Source organism: Taudactylus pleione, unplaced genomic scaffold (assembly GCF_031769625.1).
Source record: "Taudactylus pleione unplaced genomic scaffold, aTauple2 ptg000394l, whole genome shotgun sequence".
NCBI lineage: Eukaryota > Metazoa > Chordata > Amphibia > Anura > Myobatrachidae > Taudactylus > Taudactylus pleione.
In genome coordinates, this window is record NW_028284795.1 from 1113138 (window position 1) to 1138571 (window position 25434).

The 25434-nt window shown below is 50.0% G+C and overlaps 1 protein-coding gene across 2 annotated transcripts in view; it reads right to left on the reverse strand.

The window, feature by feature from the left end:
• Positions 1-255: 255 nt before the first annotated feature.
• PDPR (pyruvate dehydrogenase phosphatase regulatory subunit) overlaps positions 256-25434 on the reverse strand; it is a 30943-nt gene continuing 5764 nt past the window's right edge. Inside the window, exons 1-18 of one of the 2 annotated variants that reach the window (XM_088446241.1) lie at positions 17161-17644; positions 16774-17020; positions 16383-16516; positions 14273-14354; positions 14030-14193; positions 13705-13826; positions 12775-12892; positions 12446-12595; positions 12116-12308; positions 11214-11338; positions 10967-11122; positions 10675-10808; positions 10230-10378; positions 7017-7129; positions 3294-3388; positions 3121-3210; positions 2472-2654; positions 256-1827 (exon numbers count right to left, since the gene is read on the reverse strand). In XM_088446241.1, coding sequence (XP_088302367.1) covers positions 1456-1827; positions 2472-2654; positions 3121-3210; positions 3294-3388; positions 7017-7129; positions 10230-10378; positions 10675-10808; positions 10967-11122; positions 11214-11338; positions 12116-12308; positions 12446-12595; positions 12775-12892; positions 13705-13826; positions 14030-14193; positions 14273-14354; positions 16383-16516; positions 16774-16988 — 2595 coding nt within the window. In that variant the 5' untranslated portion in view covers positions 16989-17020; positions 17161-17644 and the 3' untranslated portion in view covers positions 256-1455. Of the gene's footprint in view, positions 1828-2471; positions 2655-3120; positions 3211-3293; positions 3389-7016; positions 7130-10229; positions 10379-10674; positions 10809-10966; positions 11123-11213; positions 11339-12115; positions 12309-12445; positions 12596-12774; positions 12893-13704; positions 13827-14029; positions 14194-14272; positions 14355-16382; positions 16517-16773; positions 17021-17160; positions 17645-25434 lie in introns of those variants that run through there. The other variant, XM_088446240.1, reaches the window with a different exon arrangement.

Genomic DNA, 25434 nt, shown 5'->3' on the forward strand with positions numbered 1-25434 from the left:
TGGGGGGTCAGGAGGGGTCACACTGTAGGTTAATGTGAGGACAGGGTGTACATCTGCGGGCTGTTTGCAGTACTGGACCCAGCAGGACACAGGGAGGGGGGTGAGGGTGGGCGTCTCACAAAGAGCAGTTTGTTGGTGGGTAGAGTGAGATCTATAATTTGTCAGGTAAACAGAGCCAGGTACCATCACGTTCCAGGAATAACACCAGGACGGAGCCTCCGTTACACGCGTTATACACACACGGTAACCACAGCGTGTGCTGCAACACTTGTTTATTGTACGATATATACAGTAACAATGATAGAAATGTAGCAGAACATCCTCTACAGACGACAGGCACTCCTGGAGTTGATGAACCGGTGTCTTCCTATTGCTGGATACGGAGAAAGTGGAGTGTCCTGGGCACACCGAGATCGGCAGCCCTTGGCTTAGTGTCGGGGCGAGTGCGTTCCTCCAATATAAAACCCTGTTCTGGATCGGTGTCCAGAAACTAAAGTGCATTTATCTGCATTTCACGTCCGTGTGTTGCACCATTATTCCTGTCAACGGTGTTGAAGGGAACAAAAACAGGTAGAAAAATCTGTAATAAAATGTCATTTTGACGCACTTGGCTGACAAAGTCTATCGGTAGATGTGAATGGGATGTCAGGCCCATCTCTGGTATCTCCTCTGCGGAGACCTGGGACAGATGATGCTTAGAGAATGGGAACTGGGTGAGATGTTCATAGCTGGAGACATTATCTCAGGTTTACAGCGCTTATAACGGATCCAGCTCCCGTGTGAGAGATTACATGTACAGATAAAAAGGCCTCATATAGGAAATGAAGGCAGGTTTCATTAGCTGAATAAAACTGAGATACTAAAAAGTGCGATAGAGGTTTGGCTGACACTCTGCACTATGTCATGATCATTCCGTCCCTCGGAGGGCGCTGTTCACCTGGGGCCTATCGCTAACCTTAGCTAGCCTATATGGCTCCTCCCGCTCATGTTAATAAGCGCACACATGAAGGGCTGCGCAGAGCAGGTTTTACCTCCTAACATCTGCAGAGCAATAAAGTGAAGAGAGAACATGGAAGAGGGGCTTATTTCTCCTTTAGAAGACAGTATTGCATACATGCGTCAGATAACCGGATTCGTTTGGTGGTGGCCACGGTGAATTCTCGGCTGACGGGAAGAGACAATTCTATGGTTACATTTCATAAACACATCTATTATTCCCACCCCAGGTGATTACACAGGCCCAGGGTGCCGATGGGCACATAATGGCCGCGCTATAGAGCCGGCTGCGTTTTACCGACTTCTGATGTTACCCAGACTTCATGCCAGTGTTCTGCTCTCCTCTACCAACTGGAACCTGGGTAACGTTCAACGCATCTTCCCCCATCCACCTCCATTCTAGGCGTCTGCCATTAATCCCATCGGCCTTCTAATACCCTACCATCGTCCAAAAGCCTCTTAGAATCCGATCTCCAGGTCTTCCTTCCTGCGTCTCTGTGTAAACAAGGAGCTGAAGGGGTACAGCTTGGCTTTGGCGTGGAACCTTTGTCCAGCGATCTCTATTTCGTACTGTCCTCGGTTAATAAATTCGGGGGTGATTGGATTGTGGCTGTGGATGAATCCCAGGCACACGTGCCGTCCCAGTGTGTAGCTATAGGCACTGCTGGTGGTCTTACCCACATGCTCCCCGTCCCGATAGATGGGCTCCCCCCACCAGGGCCACAAGTCTAGATCTGTGTCGTGATCCTCCAAGATAAACATTGCAAACCGTTTAAAGACCCCTTCTTCACGCTGCCGCAGCAAGGCCTCCCGGCCAATGAAGTCATAGCCCTGGCAAACGAAAGGAAATCGTTATAAGCGCACAACGAGCGGGAACCCTCCCATCCGGACACATGGAGCCGCTCCGCATTTGTTATTACAGCACAGGCAATAAGCTTAGCGGGAAGGGGGGGGGGGGGAGGGACCTTGGTGTTAGACATACAGGGCCGGATTCCGAGCTGCGCCCAATGCCGAAGGTCACGTAGACGAGCGTTTAAATTTGCAACTGAGCATGCAGGAACGTTTCGGGAAACCCCTATGATGTCTTACAAGGTGGCGGCAAAGTGGAGGGCGTAGTGCACGCAAATATGGCCCACTCAGTGGGCGTGTTATGGGAGTGTCAATGCCAGCGGATGAATTTACAGACGCAGAGTGGCAAGCATAGGAGCCCTTGGTCAGACGCAGACACTGCACCTGCTATAGGGGTTCTGCCATCGATTGTGGGGGACGCACCAGGCGGTGTTACTGGGTGTACCGACGCTGAGAGTGGGCATCTCAGACCTTGCCCATTCCGCCACCAGGATGTACACAAGGGAAGGAGCTTGTAGCAGCATTTGCAGACGTCTGACCGCCAATTGGCGCTGCTGCATGCAACTCAGAATAACGGGGACATACAGGTGACACAGTCGTACGTTCTCATTACGTTGTCCCTCTACCTTGTCTAGCTTGACTCGGAACTCCCGTCCACATTCCAGCGGGGTGGTGAAAGCGTCCAGATCCTGGCCCCAGAAGGCAAAGAATTTCTCAATCCGCAGACTCCTCAGTGCGTAGTAACCGGCGTTCCGGATGCCGTACTTCTGACCAACGCTCATGAGCTCGTTATAGACGTGTAAAGCGTACTGCGGGCACAACAGAGAAAGAGCTGCGTGATGCTGGTACAACAAGGACGGTAAGTACAGCAAATGTGTATTTCTCAGACTCTGTCCTCCGGGCAGTTAATGTTTTCCAGATCTCCTAGCTGGTGCAGAGGTGCCTTCATTACTAGCTGACCCGTTGTAAAAGACCCTCAGGAGGCCTGGGAACATGAGGGGTCAGGGGTCCTGAGGACTGAGCCTGAGAAAGACTGGCTACATGCCATCCTGCCAAGTGCAGGAGGGAGCCCAATGATTGCCAACGTGGTGTAATAGGGCACAGAGCTCTCACTTATAGGTGACTGGCTGGTAACGCCAGCCAGTTAGCTACACCACAGAAATACGCCGATCATGCCACGTTTCTCTGTAAGGGAAGAGAATGTGCCCAGCGCTTGCGGCCAAGCATGGCATAGTCAGGAGGCGCTGTGCCCAGAGGCATGTGCAGACCACTCACCTCAATAGGAATGTAGAGGGTGAAACCTGGCTCTCCGGTGTGCGTCATACTCAGGACCCGGATCCCGTTGGCATATCCCACACTCATCTCCTGCAGAGGAATAAGCGGGCAGACAATGGGCATCAGCGCGGTCACTGGGATCTGGAGCACAAGGGCTCAGCGCGTTCTCTCACCTTACAGAACAAGGACGGAAAGTGGTCCGGGGTCATCGGAGCGTAGGACAACTCTGAGAGCACATCCATGGCACGGGGTCCAATGAGGTTCAGGGCTGCAGGACAGGAGACATTGGGAACACATATAGGAACGTACCCACCCCTGTAATGCTGGTAGTTAGCGTGGGAGGGATACGGCTTTTCACAGTACAGCTGTATGGAAACGTTTAGTTGCCCATCGGTCACATTGCATGTTCCGCTAACTCCAAGTGGAAAGAAGCTAAAAGCGCGTCATCCGACAGGGTACAGACGTAAGGGGGTGCGTCATCCGACAGGGTACAGACGTAAGGGGGTGCGTCATCTGACAGGATACACACCTAAGGGGGTGCGTCATCTGACATGGTACACACCTAAGGGGGTGCGTCATCTGACAGGGTACACACCTAAGGGGGTGCGTCATCTGACAGGGTACACACGGAAGGGGGTGCGTCATCTGACAGGGTACACACGGAAGGGGGTGCGTCATCTGACAGGGTACACACGGAAGGGGGTGCGTCATCTGACAGGGTACACACGGAAGGGGGTGCGTCATCTGACAGGGTACACACGGAAGGGGGTGCGTCATCTGACAGGGTACACACGGAAGGGGGTGCGTCATCTGACAGGGTACACACGGAAGGGGGTGCGTCATCTGACAGGGTACACACGGAAGGGGGTGCGTCATGTGACAGGGTACACACGGAAGGGGGTGCGTCATGTGACAGGGTACACACGTAAAGGGGGTGCATCCTGTCACAGGGTACACACGTAAAGGGGGTGCATCCTGTCACAGGGTACACACGTAAAGCGGGTGCATCCTGTCACAGGGTACACACGTAAAGGGGGTGCATCCTGTCACAGGGTACACACGTAAAGGGGGTGCGTCCTGTCACAGGGTACACAAGTAAAGGGGGTGCGTCATCCGACAGGGTACAGACGTAAAGGGGGTGCGTCAAAACTAGGCCATGTGCACAAATGGCCACTATACCGAAAATTATGGTAGAAGATTTTCCCGCACACTATGCGGCTGTGATGGAAAAATCTGCGATGTGTGCGGGCGCGAGTTGCTGGGGACAGGTCCAAACATTCGGCACCCACCTGCTGATCCAGTGAATTTCTATAGGTTTTAAGCTCTCAATGTGCAGAGACACAGGCTGCATTACTCTGTATCCTGCTTTTCACTTGGAGATTTAGGGCCGGGTCCAGGATCAGGACCAAATAAAAAGGAGTGCCCGTGCTGTGTGACCAGGGGAGCCCACACCTTCACCTGCCTCTCAGGGTGCCCGTGCTGTGTGACCAGGGGTGCCCACACCTTCACCTACGACTGCCTCTGATGGTACCCGTGCTGTGTGACCAGGGGTGCCCACACCTTCACCTGCCTCTCAGGGTGCCCGTGCTGTGTGACCAGGGGTGCCCACACCTTCACCTACCTCTCAGGGTGCCCGTGCTGTGTGACCAGGGGTGCCCACACCTTCACCTACCTCTCATGGTGCCCGTGCTGTGTGACCAGGGGTGCCCACACCTTCACCTGCCTCTCAGGGTGCCCGTGCTGTGTGACCAGGGGTGCCCTCACCTTCACCTACATCTGCCTCTCATGGTGCCCGTGCTGTGTGACCAGGGGTGCCCACACCTTCAGCTACATCTGCCTCAGGGTGCCCGTGCTGTGTGACCAGGGGTGCCCACACCTTCAGCTACATCTGCCTCTCAGGGTGCCCATGCTGCGCAACCAGGGGTGCCCACACCTTCACCAACAACTGACCCTCAGGGTGCCCGTGCTGTGGGACCAGGGGTGCCCACACCTTCAGCTACATCTGCCTCTCAGGGTGCCCGTGTTGCGTGACCAGGGGTGCCCACACCTTCACCTACATCTGCCTCTCAGGGTGCCCGTGTTGCGTGACCAGGGGTGCCCACACCTTCACCAACAACTGCCTCTCAGGGTGCCCGTGCTGTGTGACCAGGGGTGCCCACACCACCTACATCTGCCTCTCAGGGTGCCCGTGCTGCGTGACCAGGGGTGCCCACACCTTCACCTACAACTGCCTCTCAGGGTGCCCGTGCTGCGTGACCAGGGGTGCCCACACCTTCCCCTACAACTGCCTCAGGATGCCCTTGCTGTGTGACCAGGGGTGCCTACATCTTCACCTACAACTGCCTCTCATGGTGCCCGTGCTGTGTGACCAGGGGTGCCCACACCTTCACCAACAACTGCCTCTCAGGGTGCCCGTGCTGCGTGACCAGGGGTGCCCACACCTTCCCCTACAACTGCCTCAGGATGCCGGTGCTGCGTGACCAGGGGTGCCCACACCTTCACCAACAACTGCCTCTCAGGGTGCCCGTGCTGCGTAACCAGGAGTGCCCACACCTTCACCTACAACTGCCTCTCAGGGTGCCCGTGCTGTGTGACCAGGGGTGCCCATACCTTCACCAACAACTGCCTCTCAGGGTGCCCGTGCTGTGTGACCAGGGGTGCCCACACCTTCAGCTACATCTGCCTCTCAGGGTGCCCGTGCTGCGCGACCAGGGGTGCCCACACCTTCACCAACATCTGCCTCTCAGGGTGCCCGTGCTGCGTGACCAGGGGTGCCCACACCTTCCCCTACAACTGCCTCAGGATGCCCTTGCTGCGTGACCAGGGGTGCCTACATCTTCACCTACAACTGCCTCTCATGGTGCCCGTGCTGTGTGACCAGGGGTGCCCACACCTTCACCAACAACTGCCTCTCAGGGTGCCCATGCTGCGTGACCAGGGGTGCCCACACCTTCCCCTACAACTGCCTCAGGATGCCCGTGCTGCGTGACCAGGGGTGCCCACACCTTCACCAACAACTGCCTCTCAGGGTGCCCGTGCTGCGTAACCAGGAGTGCCCACACCTTCACCTACAACTGCCTCTCAGGGTGCCCGTGCTGTGTGACCAGGGGTGCCCATACCTTCACCAACAACTGCCTCTCAGGGTGCCCGTGCTGTGTGACCAGGGGTGCCCACACCTTCAGCTACATCTGCCTCTCAGGGTGCCCATGCTGCGCGACCAGGGGTGCCCACACCTTCACCTACAACTGCCTCAGGATGCCCGTGCTGCGTGACCAGGGGTGCCCACACCTTCACCAACAACTGCCTCTCAGGGTGCCCGTGCTGCGTAACCAGGAGTGCCCACACCTTCACCTACAACTGCCTCTCAGGGTGCCCGTGCTGTGTGACCAGGGGTGCCCATACCTTCACCAACAACTGCCTCTCAGGGTGCCCGTGCTGTGTGACCAGGGGTGCCCACACCTTCAGCTACATCTGCCTCTCAGGGTGCCCATGCTGCGCGACCAGGGGTGCCCACACCTTCCCCTACAACTGCCTCAGGATGCCCGTGCTGCGTGACCAGGGGTGCCCACACCTTCACCAACAACTGCCTCTCAGGGTGCCCGTGCTGCGTAACCAGGAGTGCCCACACCTTCACCTACAACTGCCTCTCAGGGTGCCCGTGCTGTGTGACCAGGGGTGCCCATACCTTCACCAACAACTGCCTCTCAGGGTGCCCGTGCTGTGTGACCAGGGGTGCCCACACCTTCAGCTACATCTGCCTCTCAGGGTGCCCATGCTGCGCGACCAGGGGTGCCCACACCTTCACCTACAACTGCCTCTCAGGGTGCCCGTGCTGTGTGACCAGGGGTGCCCACACCTTAGGCTACAGCTGTGGCTTTAGCCCAAGCATCTTGTACCTGTGTATTTCCATGTGACATCCTCCAGGAGCAGATCGCTGTCACTGGGCATGTGCTGTCTCAGCCAGGACCAGCAATGCACCTGCTGGTCTGTGGGAGAGATCATGAAGAAGCTGCAGGAGGACAATGGAAGAGAGGTGTCACGTCATACACAGAGGAAACATTAATGGCTGCCGATATTCTGTGCTTCCTCCGGCCTCGGACTGGGCAAGGACACTAGCAGTTATGTCACTAACCACAGTATTATAAGACCCCCATCCCACTGCACCAGATACATGAAAACATGGCTAAAAGACTACTACGCGTCAAAAAGCTAAAATAGCAAAGCATGGCACATCGTATTTCCTTTCTGCTTAGAAACTCCCCTCTCTTAAGCAGATATGGCAAGTACATGATAAGTGACAATATAGAAAGCATGGACATACTCAGTAATATATAAACACTTCAGTTATGTGATTTGTATATTCTTTAAGCTTGATCAATTTCAGCTGTACAATAGTATAACAATAGCGCGTTACCTTCTTTGCCAAGTTGTTCTTGAATATAGTTTATCAATGTACTTGTGCAGACATTTCTGTACATTGAATCCTTCCCACGGAGGCCAGTGGGGGACACAGGAATGCCCCCAACAGGACTCAGAGAAAGAAGAAATGGAAGTATAGAAATCCCATTTTCTCTCACCCTCAGGGGACACTGGGGACATCCCCCACCTGTCCCTAAAGGAGGGACTCTCAGCAGTGCACAGCAGCATATGTCCAAACATGGCATCTTTGGCTGCAAAAGTATTGAATCTATAGAAGTTTGTGATCTGAAGACCAGGTGGCTGCCCGGTACCGTGCCTACCAAGTGCACCCAACAACCTCGGGGAATGTGCCCTCACAGTCAGGGTCAGGCCATCCTGCCCCAATTTTAGAACCAAAAGGGCACTAGTTCATGTATTTGCCCAGTAGTTAATTTGATTGGATTATTACAATCATTAGAATCATCGTACCTCTGGGGGGTGCTACCTACTATATTACATAGATCAATTATACTCAAAAAGAATAGTGTTGTGGTGCACTCATCTAAAAATAGTATTAAAATATAACTTTTAATTAGAATTTATTAAAATTACATCAACACACGGTGAAATATTAATATAAAATGACAATTCTGTGTCCGGGAACTCTGTATTCACGTCAGAATCTGTACTTTCGTGTTGTATCCTCTTCCTTTCCTTTTATTAGCACTGCTTGTATATAATGCACTTTATTTCCTATACTGATCAGCTATTATAATAAACCATCTGTGTCTTGTCACGTAATTGAACACATTAAATAATCCTGTAAAGTTTTTTTGTGGTCTCAAATTTCTTTTGTGTGTATACAATATATGTAACACCTTACTGCATACATTAGATGTGAAGGAAATCACTCCGTCCAAATTCACTCCGTCCAAATTCTTCCCAATAAAAAATGAGGTTCCTGCAAACCATGTTCTGCTGTATATATATCTCTAGAATAACAGTCTGGCTGCCTTTGAGCTTAAATTGCTACAAATAGTACTCAATTACGTTCACCTATATGGAAAAGACAGTCCATCCTATTTATCAATCTGCGTATGCACAGAAATGATTGCACTCTACTGCGTACAATCGCTGCGCCTATTTTTATTGCAGCAGCTATGCTTGAACCCACTTAAATAAGGAAGTGCAGAAATTATCCAGAAAAGTGATTAATATGCATTTATCATTGGCATATAGTCATGGCAATAATCTTCATTTTTAGATGAGTGCACCAACACACTATAAATAATGTCATTTACCATCACCACAACACCTGACTGATCCAACCTCTCTGCAATCTGCTGTGACGTGGGACTATGCTCAGGAGAGGCGAGACCATATAGGGACTATGCTCAGGAGAGGAGAGACCATATAGGGACTATGCTCAGGAGAGGAGAGACCATATAGGGACTATGCTCAGGAGAGGAGAGACCATATAGGGACTATGCTCAGGAGAGGAGAGACCATATAGGGACTATGCTCAGGAGAGGAGAGACCATTTAGGGACTATGCTCAGGAGAGGAGAGACCATTTAGGGACTATGCTCAGGAGGGGCGAGACCATTTAGGGACTATGCTCAGGAGAGGCGAGACCATATAGGGACTATGCTCAGGAGAGGCGAGACCATATAGGGACTATGCTCAGGAGAGGCGAGACCATATAGGGACTATGCTCAGGAGGGGCGAGACCATATAGGGACTATGCTCAGGAGGGGCGAGACCATATAGGGACTATGCTCAGGAGAGGCGAGACCATATAGGGACTATGCTCAGGAGAGGCGAGACCATATAGGGACTATGCTCAGGAGAGGCGAGACCATATAGGGACTATGCTCAGGAGGGGCGAGACCATTTAGGGACTAGGCTCAGGAGGGGCGAGACCATTTAGGGACTAGGCTCAGGAGGGGCGAGACCATTTAGGGACTAGGCTCAGGAGAGGAGAGACCATTTAGGGACTAGGCTCAGGAGAGGAGAGACCATTTAGGGACTAGGCTCAGGAGAGGAGAGACCATATAGGGACTATGCTCAGGAGAGGCGAGATATAGGGACTATGCTCAGGAGAGGCGAGATATAGGGACTATGCTCAGGAGGGGCGAGACCATATAGGGACTATGCTCAGGAGAGGCGAGACCATTTAGGGACTAGGCTCAGGAGAGGCGAGACCATTTAGGGACTAGGCTCAGGAGAGGCGAGACCATTTAGGGACTATGCTCAGGAGAGGCGAGACCATATAGGGACTATGCTCAGGAGGGGCGAGACCATATAGGGACTATGCTCAGGAGAGGCGAGACCATATAGGGACTATGCTCAGGAGAGGCGAGACCATATAGGGACTATGCTCGTGAGAGGCGAGACCATATAGGGACTATGCTCAGGAGAGGCAAGACCATTTAGGGACTATGCTCAGGAGAGGCAAGACCATTTAGGGACTATGCTCAGGAGAGGCGAGACCATTTAGGGACTATGCTCAGGAGAGGCGAGACCATTTAGGGACTATGCTCAGGAGAGGCGAGACCATTTAAAAAATAAATAAAATCTGTAACATTTTGTTATTATACATGTAAAAATCCAAGGGGAAAGAAAATCAAAAATATTACGCTGTAACTGTGTATGAAGATGAGCAGCTTCCAGGGGCTGAGCGGTACGAGATCCTGTATAGCAGCCACTGACCTGCGTTTGTTGAGCCGTACTATGCTGCAGTCGTTCTCATATCCCCCCCGCTCGTTCAGCATTCCCGTGTGTACAATGTGCCCTACGGGGACGTCCAGATCGTTGGAGAAGAGGTATTGCAGGATGTCCAGCGCCTGGTCTCCCGGGGACTGAAAGACAGGAGAGAGCTGGGTGTACCGTACAGTATCGCCATCATACGGAACAGCGAGGAGCCAGCTATGAGGGGTGCATGGAGACTGCAGGGATTATTGGGCATTGGGAACAGAACGCAGAGACAGACAGGACATTGTGATGATAACGGGAAGGGATATAGGTCAGATGAATGCTGGAGGGATATATCGGGAGAGGAAGAAATGAATAATGAATGTAATAAGTGATAGAAGATACAATATGACCAGACAAGGTAAAAGTAGGAATGGTGGGGGGCAGCGGGGGGGCAACTTACGCTGATTTCAAACTTGGTGAAGGACGACATGTCTATGACGCACACGGCCTCTTTGCAGCATTTCACCTCCGAGCCCACAATATCAAACCAGTCAGGTTTATAGAAGGTTTTGCTCTGATCCAGAGACAGCAGATCTGGGGACAGAGGGTATCTGTAGTAACGCCAGCATTAAACAATGTAATAAACCACCCAATAACCCCCATCCAAACTACGTGCAGGGTGACACGCTGGCATGGCCTGCACCCAGGTCCTGTATCGTCTCATCTGCAAAACCTGAGGAATGGCCCCTCACCTTTCCCAGGAGGAATAAAGTATTTTGCCCTCTCAAACCCGTGCTTCTCCATCCATCGGGCCCCCTGAGCGTCCAGCCGATCATACAGGGGCGAGGTGCGCAGTTGCCGCCCCGTCTGGAAGTCCCAGCGTGGAACTTTTAGGTCGTAGATGAGAGCTGAAGAGGCCAAACACAAATGACTGCGATGGGGACATCTGTGCCACCTTCTCCGAGAGATCCATCACCCAGGCCCCTGTATTGTACTTACGCATAACCTCCATCACTCTGTGCCGCAGAAAGGTTCTGCTGCTCTGCAGAGCCCCAAAACGCTTGATATCCAGGGGCCAGACATTATCTTGTGGGTAACCATGGACCAACCACTCTGCAAGGAACCTGTAGAAGAAGAGAAGGGCGCTCACCCCCAGGAGACATATACAAGGGACCACAGGGATGTACCCAGGAGACGTATACAAGGGACCACAGGGATGTACCCAGGAGACGTATACAAGGGACCACAGGGATGTACCCAGGAGACGTATACAAGGGACCACAGGGGCGTACCCAGGAGACGTATACAAGGGACCACAGGGGCGTACCCAGGAGACGTGTACAAGGGACCACAGGGACGTACCCAGGAGACGTATACAAAGGACCACAGGGACGTACCCAGGAGACGTATACAAGGGACCACAGGGACGTACCCAGGAGACGTATACTAGGGACCACAGAGACGTACCCAGGAGACATATACTAGGGACCACAGGGACGTACCCAGGAGACATATACTAGGGACCACAGGGACGTACCCAGGAGACATATACTAGGGACCACAGGGACGTACCCAAGAGACGTATACAAGGGACCACAGGGGCGTACCCAGGAGACGTGTACAAGGGACCACAGGGACGTACCCAGGAGACGTATACAAAGGACCACAGGGACGTGCCCAGGAGACGTATACAAAGGACCACAGGGACGTACCCAGGAGACGTATACAAGGGACCACAGGTGTGTACCCAGGAGACATATACAAGGGACCACAGGGATGTACTAGAGAAGATCAAGGTCTCTGGTCTCACACATGCACGCTAGCAACCAATAATCCCTGCGCTCTGACCAGACACAGCGAGAGACATGGGAGGACAGCAGATACAAGCTAAGGACACTTACTTTCCAGCTCCCCCTCCGAGAGAACAGCCCTGGGAGTTCATACCAGCGAGGGTAAAGTACCGGAGAAGAGTCGGACTCTCGCCCATCACACAGCGCATGTCAGGGGTGAAAGATTCGGGGCAGTTTACCAGACGCTGGATCTCCAGTGCCTCCAGAGACGGCATTCGGCGCAGCAAGGCGCTGAGCAGCGGTTCTGCAGGAATGACAGGAGGACACGGGTACTAGTCTCTGCCAGGCCGGAGAGGAATCCAGCCTTCACCAACAGTCTCTCTCACACAACCCACCCAAACCTAGGGCTGTTATGCCATCTGCTGGCAAGCCCAGACTTACCGAAGTGATCCCAGTCTTCTTGCAGGTTCTGGATTTCCAGCTGGTTCCGGCCCTCTGTGAAAATAGGTTTTGGGTTCTTTTCAAAGCCTCCCGATAGGATTCCGCCCTGCCAGCTGCGGATGTATATCCTCCCGTCAGGGTCCACCACAGCTGCGGAGGAGGGCAGAGGACTGGTGAGCTGTGTACTGTGCAGCCCCGTGTACTGCATACGTATCAGACACAATAGCACTGAAAATGTGCTGCTCTCATTACAATAATCATTTACTTATCTAGCACCAGCATATTCCATAGCGTAGCATTACATGTGAGGGGCTCAGCTGATGACATACTTGGCGTGTTTTCCTGTAACGGCGTGCGCAGCGGACGAGTCAGGAGGTAGAAATGCTCACAGGCGTGTAGAGGAATGCTGACCGGCTCCTCATTAGACAGGCCGAGCTCGTAGGCCCACTGCGGAGAGAGGACACACATCTAAGCTAGGTCAGGGAACGGATGCGAGTACCGTTACGGTACCCCAATTATTTCATTTATACAGCGCACACATATTACACAGAATAGTCCAGTCATTCGCATCAGTCCCACCGCCAATAGAGATGGAAGGATGGATAGATATGAGAAAGATACATAGGAGATTCAGAAGATGGAGAGATTGCGGAGACGGAGAGTTGGAGAGATTGAGGAGACGGAGAGATTGCGGAGACGGAGAGTTGGAGAGATTGAGGAGACGGAGAGTTGGAGAGATTGAGGAGACGGAGAGTTGGAGAGATTGCGGAGACGGAGAGTTGGAGAGATTGAGGAGACGGAGAGTTGGAGAGATTGAGGAGACGGAGAGATTGAGGAGACGGAGAGATTGAGGAGAGATTGAGGAGACGGAGAGATTGAGGAGACGGAGAGATTGAGGAGACGGAGAGATTGAGGAGACGGAGAGATATTAGCTTTTTTTTTTTCAGAAGCCAATTAGCGTATCAGTATGTTTTTGCGAGTACGGAAAGAAACAGGAGGACTGTGCTAAACATATATAGCTTGTTCAAAGACCAGCGATAACATGCACTATGCATGAGCACAGACCAAGCTGAGAATAAAACGAGGGCGGCAGCCACCGACACACGTGGCAGCACATCGCAAAATGCTGCTTTCCTGCCATCTGTCATCTTTAAAGCTGCAGGGCAAAATCAGGGCGGGGGCAGAGCAGTTACCCCTCAGCCACAGGAACACACAATAGGGTAACACCTTCACATCATCCACATGCACTCCCCGATTACCTGGCCGGCACAGTTTACAAAGTACTCGCATTCGACCTGCCCCCGGTCCGTGTCCACTCCACTGACGTGGCCTCGCTCTACCAGCACGTGGTTTACGGTGGTGTGTTCGTGGACCAGGGCACCTGGAAGAGACACAAACCACAGGGGAGATCAGTATCTTCTCATAAACTGTGTAATAGATCTCTGCCAGAGTAACAAGGCTGAGAGCTACATAGACAAACCCGAATGTGCCAAATCCGCTAGGACAATGGTCTCTGCTGGTTCTATGTCCCACGTAACAAGGACACAGACAGCCATCTACATCTCAGCTGTTCCGGTCTCTCACCTTTACTCCGAGCTGCAGTCACCAAGGCAAGAGTTACATCTGCAGTGGACACAACGGCATCCTCCGGTACATACATAGCCCCGACTAGATCATGAATATTAATAAGGGGGTGGAGCTCGCCAACTTGCTTTGGTGTAATGATCTCACATGGAATCCCTTTCATTCTAAAGATCAGGGAAAAATGTTAAACTCAAAACGACTTTTCTCACTTATAAGTAAAGATGGTGCCAGCCCAATGCTCACCTTAACCGCGACACCATACGTCTTAGGGATATAAGCCGGTCCTGTGTCTGTGCCAGCAGGATGGAGCCAGTCCTTGTATAGCCTGCAGGACAGACAAACATTGCTGAGCTGCCTGGGACCCTCGCTCACATGTTCTATCGTACACGGAGACGTTCTGTGCAGCACACCCTGCTCCTCTGCAGAAACAGTCCATGTTTTAAGGATATCCATGCTTCATACCAGGTGACTTAATTAGTACCTCAGTCAATTTGATTTAACCATCTGGACTTAAGCATGGATATCCTTAAAACTTGGCCTGTAACGGCGGAGTTAGGGAACTTCTGAACTAACCCTTCCCCACCGAAAGTCACCTTTCCCCATCCTCTAATTCAGTTGGGTATCTAGCTTGGTGCATTCAATCTTATATCTTTCTGCTTTAACGTGGCTTGGAGCTTGTGGAGGATTTATCTTAAAGGGGTCTTGTGACCGGACGCCTTTCGCCTAGGCCGTCACTGGTCACGGGTTAGCGCTTTTGGACTCCCACTCACCGTCACTTACCGCCTGTCACTGACTCCGCCCACTGCGCCATGGGCGTTTAACGATGCTGCCACCACCAAACTCTACCATCGGCGTTTGTAACCGCTTATTAGGTATTCACTCAGGCTCCTGCCTCGGAACCTGGAACCGCTTCTGCTGCGTATGCGTTTGAATAACTACGGACACACCACCTGTTTGGTGTCGGCTGTTCACACCTGATCCCTCGCAATGGACCAGGTCTGCACGGTAGCTTGGCAGAGGGCTTGAACTTGGAGACAAGAAGTTCTTACCCAGAACAGCAGGAGAACGGAATAGCGTTTTGGCGCAATTCTGTTGGTCGCAAGATTGAGGCAATTAAAGTAAAGGCAAACGGTGTTTATTTGCTCAATGTCTTAAAGAAGACCCTCCCTTCCGTCTGAAGGGGAATATCACACAGAAATCAAACAGCAATTCTCCACAAAGGATTTCCAAAGATGTACCACATACAGGAATCTTATCAGCAGGTCTCCTCCACACAGAAGTTACAGGGTTGTACACATACAGGGCTCACAGTCCCTCTTTTTATGTCATTCTTACACACATCACCACAGGGGGGCAAATCCACCCGGTGTTCCCTCTAGCAAATCAGGCTATCTCAGAAAACATAAATTAACAACATATTACATTTCAAAGGAGTCTCTCAATATCCTCCTTCCTAATCCACCAACACAAACTGATTTATCATACGTTATACTGTCTCCTATAATGTTGATATAACAATTCCCAGGAAATGGTAAATGACATTCATCCTTATCAGTTTGGCATTTCCAACCTTAACACTATTCAGTGACATCCAAAAGGTTCTTAAAAACAGATTGTCTTTTCAAAGGAAGTTCTGTACATGTAGTGTTTGGCTATATGACACCATTCACACCTTCACACAGAGAACTTCCAGTCACCCTATTCATAGAGACCTCCTGCTAAGGGAATCACAATCAGCATCTAGTATCTGCAGACACAGAGGCTGGTCATGTCTTATATATTCAATAAGTGCATTTTCTCTACAAAATATACATGTAAACCATATAGTGCATAGCCTATTAAATATACGTTGCCTCATGCACTAATGCATTGCAGATCAGCTGCAATGCATTACAGCAATACATATATACTTTAATACAGTTTACTATGAACCATGTACATCTGTGCTTTTAAACTGTCCACTTTAACTGTGTCAGCGCTGGTCGCAGTGGGATCTGGCTCTCCCTGTCCTGCAGCGGCCATGACACACTCTACCTACACTCCCCCAGTGCATCAAGTCCAGGCCGCTGCATATAAAACATTAAAAACACTTATCAACACTCAGCGTGTAGCGCAGAGTATACATTTACAATGGGCGCCTGGCGCCTTTTTGTCCTTTTAAAAATGGCGGCACAGCACGGGGGTTAACCCCTTCAGTGCTGTGGCAGCCATTAACCCCGTGTGGCCTGCCTCCGGCCACAGGTCTCTATACATTAGGTGTGGCAGTAAGAGTTTATTATGTGTAGGGCACAGCTGTATGGAATGCATCACCCCAATATTACAGTGTATCCCTCAGGTATGACTCCCCCCTCACCTGTGGGGATCCCCGTCTCAGTCTCCAGCTGTTGATAAAGTTTGTTGGAATAATCAGCCATCTCCGTTTCTATGGAAATGTGTTTGACCGTGCTGACCGCCCCGGCACAGAACCGCGTGGAGCCAGCGGCTAACCTGCAAAAGGCAGAGGACCTCTGAATGTGGGAACATCAATAGGGAATAGCAGAAGTGTTCACTGTAAAAGATATAAAGGTGAGAGGCAGGCGACGTTCCTCTACATTCGTGTCTCTGACGGCGAGCTGCATGATGAGCTACCGGAGACCGTGGAGAACATACGGACAGCATGTGGGCAATACCGGGACATTGGGGGTTACAGATAACCTTCCAGTGATAGCAGGACTGTGCCAATAATCACACAACATAATGATTACCTTCCCTGCTCCAGTAACAGGACATCGTGCCACCCCAGCTTGGTAAGGTGATAAGCCACGGAGGCACCCATAATGCCACCTCCACAGATGACCACCTGGGCGCGAGGAGGCAGAGCTGGTACCTCTGTGGATGCTGCACGCCGTGGGGTACACAAACATCGCAAACCACGACATCGTAAGTGCCCCCACAAATCTGTCAGCAAGCGGGCATGCATCCTGGCGGGCAGGAGACAGATGGCAGGGGAGTCTGCAGAGAAAGAGAAGGGACTGTGATTACTGTGCGCCACCAGACAAGTATATATGTATATATCTAATATCTGCTAGTAAGACACGCGGAGGATTACAGCTCTGTGCAGTAAGAATATCGTGCACCTAATTACACCGCACCTAATTACACCGCGTATCACTGTATCTCTCTGCCTAGTACAGTAAGAATATCGTGCACCGCACCTAATTACACCGCGTATCACTGTATCTCTCTGCCTAGTACAGTAAGAATATCGTGCACCGCACCTAATTACACCGCGTATCACTGTATCTCTCTGCCTAGTACAGTAAGAATATCGTGCACCGCACCTAATTACACCGCGTATCACTGTATCTCTCTGCCTAGTACAGTAAGAATATCGTGCACCGCACCTAATTACACCGCGTATCACTGTATCTCTCTGCCTAGTACAGTAAGAATATCGTGCACCGCACCTAATTACACCGCGTATCACTGTATCTCTCTGCCTAGTACAGTAAGAATATCGTGCACCGCACCTAATTACACCGCGTATCACTGTATCTCTCTGCCTAGTACAGTAAGAATATCGTGCACCGCACCTAATTACACCGCGTATCACTGTATCTCTCTGCCTAGTACAGTAAGAATATCGTGCACCGCACCTAATTACACCGCGTATCATTGTATCTCTCTGCCTAGTACAGTAAGAATATCATGCACCGCACCTAATTACACCGCGTATCATTGTATCTCTCTGCCTAGTACAGTAAGAATATCGTGCACCGCACCTAATTACACCGCGTATCACTGTATCTCTCTGCCTAGTACAGTAAGAATATCGTGCACCGCACCTAATTACACCGCGTATCATTGTATCTCTCTGCCTAGTACAGTAAGAATATCGTGCACCGCACCTAATTACACCGCGTATCACTGTATCTCTCTGCCTAGTACAGTAAGAATATCGTGCACCGCACCTAATTACACCGCGTATCATTTATCTCTCTGCCTAGAAAAAAAAAATGAAGACAAAATAATTTAGATTTTTATATATGTACAAGAGATGGGTCAGACTATACGACAGTATATAACATTACATAACACATGGGAGGAGGGGACAGGAGATATAATCATATAACACAGGGGAGGAGGGGACAGGAGATATAATCATATAACACAGGGGAGGAGGGGACAGGAGATATAATCATATAACACAGGGGAGGAGGGGACAGGAGATATAATCATATAACACAGGGGAGGAGGGGGCAGGAGATATAATCATATAACACAGGGGAGGAGGGGACAGGAGATATAATCATATAACACAGGGGAGGAGGGGACAGGAGATATAATCATATAACACAGGGGAGGAGGGGGCAGGAGATATAATCATATAACACAGGGGAGGAGGGGACAGGAGATATAATCATATAACACAGGGGAGGAGGGGACAGGAGATATAATCATATAACACAGGGGAGGAGGAGGGGACAGGAGATATAATCATATAACACAGGGGAGGAGGGGACAGGAGATATAATCATATAACACAGGGGAGGAGGGGGCAGGAGGTATAATCAGACACAGGGAAGTTGAGGACAACAGATAACGATATACAATGCATCCGGAACGTATTCACAGCGCTTCACTTTTTCGGGGAGAAAAAGTGAAGGGGAGAAGGGCCCTAGTCAGGGAGGTGACCAAGAACCCGATGATCTCTCTCTGTCAGAGCTACAACATTCCCTTGTGGAGAGAGTAAAACCTTCCAGAAGGACAACCATCTCTGCAGCAATCCACCAATCAGGCCTGTATGGTAGAGTGGCCAGACGGAAACCACTCCTTAGTAAAAAGCACATGGCGGTCCGCCTGGAGTTTGCCAAAATGCACCTGAAGGACTCTCAGACCATGAGAAACAAAACTCTCTGGTCTGATGAGACAAAGATTGAACTATTTGGCGTGAATGCCAGGTTTTATGTTTTGGAGGAAACCAGGCACCGCTCATCACCAGGCCAATACCATCCCTACAGTGAAGCATGGTGGTGGCAGGAACTGGGAGACTTGTCAGGATAGAGGGAAAGATGAATGCAGCAATGTACAGAGACATCGTGGATGAAAACCTGCTCCAGAGCGCTCCTGACCTCAGACTGGGGCGATGGTTCATCTTTCAGCAGGACAACGACCCTAAGCACACAACCAAGATATCACAGGAGTGACTTCAGGACAACTCTGTGAATGTCCATGAGTGGCCCAGCCAGAGCCCAGACTTGAATCCGATTGAACATCTCGAGGCTGTAATTGCTGCCAAAGGTGCATCAACAAAGTATTGAGTAAAGGCTGTGACTACTTATGTACATGTGATTTCTTCGTGTTTTTTTTTTACATTTTTTTTTATTAAATTTGCAAAAAAAAAAAAAAAAAATCGCAAAACTACTTTTTACACATTGTCATTATGGGGTATTGTGTGTAGAATTTTGAGGACAAAAATTAATTTATTCCATTTTGGAATAAGGCTGTAACATAACAAAATGTGGAAAAAGTGAAGCGCTGTGAATACTTTCCGGATGCACTGTATAACACAGGGAAGGTGAGGACAAGGGATTACCATATATAATAACACTGGGGAGGAGGGAACATGGGATCTAACAATCTATACAATAAGCGAGAAAGTGTGTCTGTGTGTCCGTCTGTTTGCTATTTATGCACGGCCAGAATATTGGACCTAGCTCCACCGGATTCGGCATGGTGTCGTTTGACCAGGGTTCGTTTTTTTGCCTAGGTCGGACATTTGTCAGGGACACACACCGTCACACAATCCCATAAAACCGGGACACACTTAAAATAGAGGAACCATAAGTGTATCCACTGAACTGGAGCTAAATATATATCCAGTGTAATAATGACCTCACCTTCCCAAGGGCACGTCAAAGTATAGAAAGAAAAGGTATATTACATTTCTCAAGGAATCCTATAGGAGGGGGTGCTACCAAAGATAGTGTATAGACATGTATCACTGAACAAGGAACAGGGAAAGCGGGGAGACGAAATCTTTTTATCGTTGCACACAGGTCATTTGTCAAATTTGTATTCAAATGTCACGTTTATTAATGCCGAATAAAATTAATTATATTCCATATTTCCATATGGAATATAATTTTATTCTGCATTAGAAAAAAAGTTCAACTTTAATACAATATTTCACTCTTAAATTACACAGGTTCTGGGGCTGGGGAACTGGCTTCATACACACACCTGTCGCCTCCTCCCCTGAGTTATTATTTATCATAGTATATCACCTGTCCCCTCCTCCCCTGTGTTATGTATCTACTGTCGCCTCCTCCCCTGTGTTATTATTTATCATAGTATATCACCTGTCGCCTCCTCCCCTGTTTCATTTATTATGATACATAATAACACAGGGGAGGAGGGGACAGGTGATATACTATGATAAATAATAACACAGGGGAGGAGGGGACAGTAGATACATAACACAGGGGAGGAGGGGACAGGTGATATACTATGATAAATAATAACACAGGGGGAGGGGAAGGGGCAGTAGACACATAACACAGGGGAGGAGGGGACAGTAGATATATAATAACACAGGGGAGGGGGCAGTAGATATATGATAACACAGGGGCAGGGGAGGGGACAGTAGACACATAATAACACAGGGACAGGGGAGGGGACAGTAGATATATAATAACACAGGGACAGGGGAGGGGGCAGTAGATATATAATAACACAGGGGAGGGGGCAGTAGATATATAATAACACAGGGGAGGGGGCAGTAGATATATGATAACACAGGGGCAGGGGAGGGGGCAGTAGATATATAATAACACAGGGGAGGGGTCAGTAGATATATAATAACACAGGGGAGGGGGCAGTAGATATATGATAACACAGGGGCAGGGGAGGGGGCAGTAGATATATAATAACACAGGGGAGGGGTCAGTAGATATATAATAACACAGGGGCAGGGGAGGGGGCAGTAGATATATAATAACACAGGGGAGGGGGCAGTAGATATATGATAACACAGGGGAGGGGGCAGTAGATATATAATAACACAGGGGAGGGGGCAGTAGATATATGATAACACAGGGGCAGGGGAGGGGGCAGTAGATATATAATAACACAGGGGAGGGGTCAGTAGATATATAATAACACAGGGGCAGGGGAGGGGGCAGTAGATATATAATAACACAGGGGAGGGGGCAGTAGATATATGATAACACAGGGGAGGGGGCAGTAGATATATAATAACACAGGGGAGGGGGCAGTAGATATATGATAACACAGGGGCAGGGGAGGGGGCAGTAGATATATAATAACACAGGGGAGGGGGCAGTAGATATATAATAACACAGGGGAGGGGGCAGTAGATATATAATAACACAGGGGCAGGGGAGGGGGCAGTAGATACATAATAACACAGGGAAGGAGGGGACAGGTGATATACTATGATACATAATAACACAGGGGAGGAGGGGACAGTAGATACATAACACAGGGGAGGAGGGGACAGGTGATATACTATGATAAATAATAACACAGGGGGAGGGGAAGGGGCAGTAGACACATAACACAGGGGAGGAGGGGACAGTAGATATATAATAACACAGGGGAGGGGGCAGTAGATATATGATAACACAGGGGCAGGGGAGGGGACAGTAGACACATAATAACACAGGGACAGGGGAGGGGACAGTAGATATATAATAACACAGGGACAGGGGAGGGGGCAGTAGATATATAATAACACAGGGGAGGGGGCAGTAGATATATAATAACACAGGGGAGGGGGCAGTAGATATATGATAACACAGGGGCAGGGGAGGGGGCAGTAGATATATAATAACACAGGGGAGGGGTCAGTAGATATATAATAACACAGGGGAGGGGGCAGTAGATATATGATAACACAGGGGCAGGGGAGGGGGCAGTAGATATATAATAACACAGGGGAGGGGTCAGTAGATATATAATAACACAGGGGCAGGGGAGGGGGCAGTAGATATATAATAACACAGGGGAGGGGGCAGTAGATATATGATAACACAGGGGAGGGGGCAGTAGATATATAATAACACAGGGGAGGGGGCAGTAGATATATGATAACACAGGGGCAGGGGAGGGGGCAGTAGATATATAATAACACAGGGGAGGGGGCAGTAGATATATGATAACACAGGGGCAGGGGAGGGGGCAGTAGATATATAATAACACAGGGGAGGGGGCAGTAGATATATAATAACACAGGGGCAGGGGAGGGGGCAGTAGATATATAATAACACAGGGGAGGGGTCAGTAGATATATAATAACACAGGGGCAGGGGAGGGGGCAGTAGATATATAATAACACAGGGGAGGGGGCAGTAGATATATAATAACACAGGGGAGGGGGCAGTAGATATATGATAACACAGGGGCAGGGGAGGGGGCAGTAGATATATAATAACACAGGGGAGGGGGCAGTAGATATATAATAACACAGGGGCAGGGGAGGGGGCAGTAGATACATAATAACACAGGGAAGGAGGGGACAGGTGATATACTATGATACATAATAACACAGGGGAGGAGGGGACAGTAGATACATAACACAGGGGAGGAGGGGACAGGTGATATACTATGATAAATAATAACACAGGGGGAGGGGAAGGGGCAGTAGACACATAACACAGGGGAGGAGGGGACAGTAGATATATAATAACACAGGGGAGGGGGCAGTAGATATATGATAACACAGGGGCAGGGGAGGGGACAGTAGACACATAATAACACAGGGACAGGGGAGGGGACAGTAGATATATAATAACACAGGGACAGGGGAGGGGGCAGTAGATATATAATAACACAGGGGAGGGGTCAGTAGATATATAATAACACAGGGGCAGGGGAGGGGGCAGTAGATATATAATAACACAGGGGAGGGGGGCAGTAGATATATGATAACACAGGGGAGGGGGCAGTAGATATATAATAACACAGGGGAGGGGGCAGTAGATATATGATAACACAGGGGCAGGGGAGGGGGCAGTAGATATATAATAACATAGGGGAGGGGGCAGTAGATATATGATAACACAGGGGCAGGGGAGGGGGGCAGTAGATATATAATAACACAGGGGAGGGGCAGTAGATATATAATAACACAGGGGCAGGGGAGGGGGCAGTAGATATATAATAACACAGGGGAGGGGTCAGTAGATATATAATAACACAGGGGCAGGGGAGGGGGCAGTAGATATATAATAACACAGGGGAGGGGGCAGTAGATATATGATAACACAGGGGAGGGGGCAGTAGATATATAATAACACAGGGGAGGGGGCAGTAGATATATGATAACACAGGGGCAGGGGAGGGGGCAGTAGATATATAATAACACAGGGGAGGGGGGCAGTAGATATATAATAACACAGGGGCAGGGGAGGGGGCAGTAGATACATAATAACACAGGGAAGGAGGGGACAGGTGATATACTATGATACATAATAACACAGGGGAGGAGGGGACAGTAGATACATAACACAGGGGAGGAGGGGACAGGTGATATACTATGATAAATAATAACACAGGGGGAGGGGAAGGGGCAGTAGACACATAACACAGGGGAGGAGGGGACAGTAGATATATAATAACACAGGGGAGGGGGCAGTAGATATATGATAACACAGGGGCAGGGGAGGGGACAGTAGACACATAATAACACAGGGACAGGGGAGGGGACAGTAGATATATAATAACACAGGGACAGGGGAGGGGGCAGTAGATATATAATAACACAGGGGAGGGGGCAGTAGATATATAATAACACAGGGGAGGGGGCAGTAGATATATGATAACACAGGGGCAGGGGAGGGGGGCAGTAGATATATAATAACACAGGGGAGGGGTCAGTAGATATATAATAACACAGGGGAGGGGGGCAGTAGATATATGATAACACAGGGGCAGGGGAGGGGGCAGTAGATATATAATAACACAGGGGAGGGGTCAGTAGATATATAATAACACAGGGGCAGGGGAGGGGGCAGTAGATATATAATAACACAGGGGAGGGGGCAGTAGATATATGATAACACAGGGGAGGGGGCAGTAGATATATAATAACACAGGGGAGGGGGCAGTAGATATATGATAACACAGGGGCAGGGGAGGGGGCAGTAGATATATAATAACACAGGGGAGGGGTCAGTAGATATATAATAACACAGGGGCAGGGGAGGGGGCAGTAGATATATAATAACACAGGGGAGGGGGCAGTAGATATATGATAACACAGGGGAGGGGGCAGTAGATATATAATAACACAGGGGAGGGGGCAGTAGATATATGATAACACAGGGGCAGGGGAGGGGGCAGTAGATATATAATAACACAGGGGAGGGGGCAGTAGATATATAATAACACAGGGGAGGGGGCAGTAGATATATAATAACACAGGGGCAGGGGAGGGGGCAGTAGATACATAATAACACAGGGAAGGAGGGGACAGGTGATATACTATGATACATAATAACACAGGGGAGGAGGGGACAGTAGATACATAACACAGGGGAGGAGGGGACAGGTGATATACTATGATAAATAATAACACAGGGGGAGGGGAAGGGGCAGTAGACACATAACACAGGGGAGGAGGGGACAGTAGATATATAATAACACAGGGGAGGGGGCAGTAGATATATGATAACACAGGGGCAGGGGAGGGGACAGTAGACACATAATAACACAGGGACGGGAAGGGGACAGTAGATATATAATAACACAGGGACAGGGGAGGGGGCAGTAGATATATAATAACACAGGGGAGGGGGCAGTAGATATATGATAACACAGGGGCAGGGGAGGGGGCAGTAGATATATAATAACACAGGGGAGGGGTCAGTAGATATATAATAACACAGGGGAGGGGGGCAGTAGATATATGATAACACAGGGGCAGGGGAGGGGGCAGTAGATATATAATAACACAGGGGAGGGGTCAGTAGATATAATAATAACACAGGGGCAGGGGAGGGGGCAGTAGATATATAATAACACAGGGGAGGGGGCAGTAGATATATGATAACACAGGGGAGGGGGCAGTAGATATATAATAACACAGGGGAGGGGGCAGTAGATATATGATAACACAGGGGCAGGGGAGGGGGCAGTAGATATATAATAACACAGGGGAGGGGGCAGTAGATATATGATAACACAGGGGCAGGGGAGGGGGGCAGTAGATATATAATAACACAGGGGAGGGGGCAGTAGATATATAATAACACAGGGGCAGGGGAGGGGGCAGTAGATATATAATAACACAGGGGAGGGGTCAGTAGATATATAATAACACAGGGGCAGGGGAGGGGGCAGTAGATATATAATAACACAGGGGAGGGGGCAGTAGATATATGATAACACAGGGGAGGGGGCAG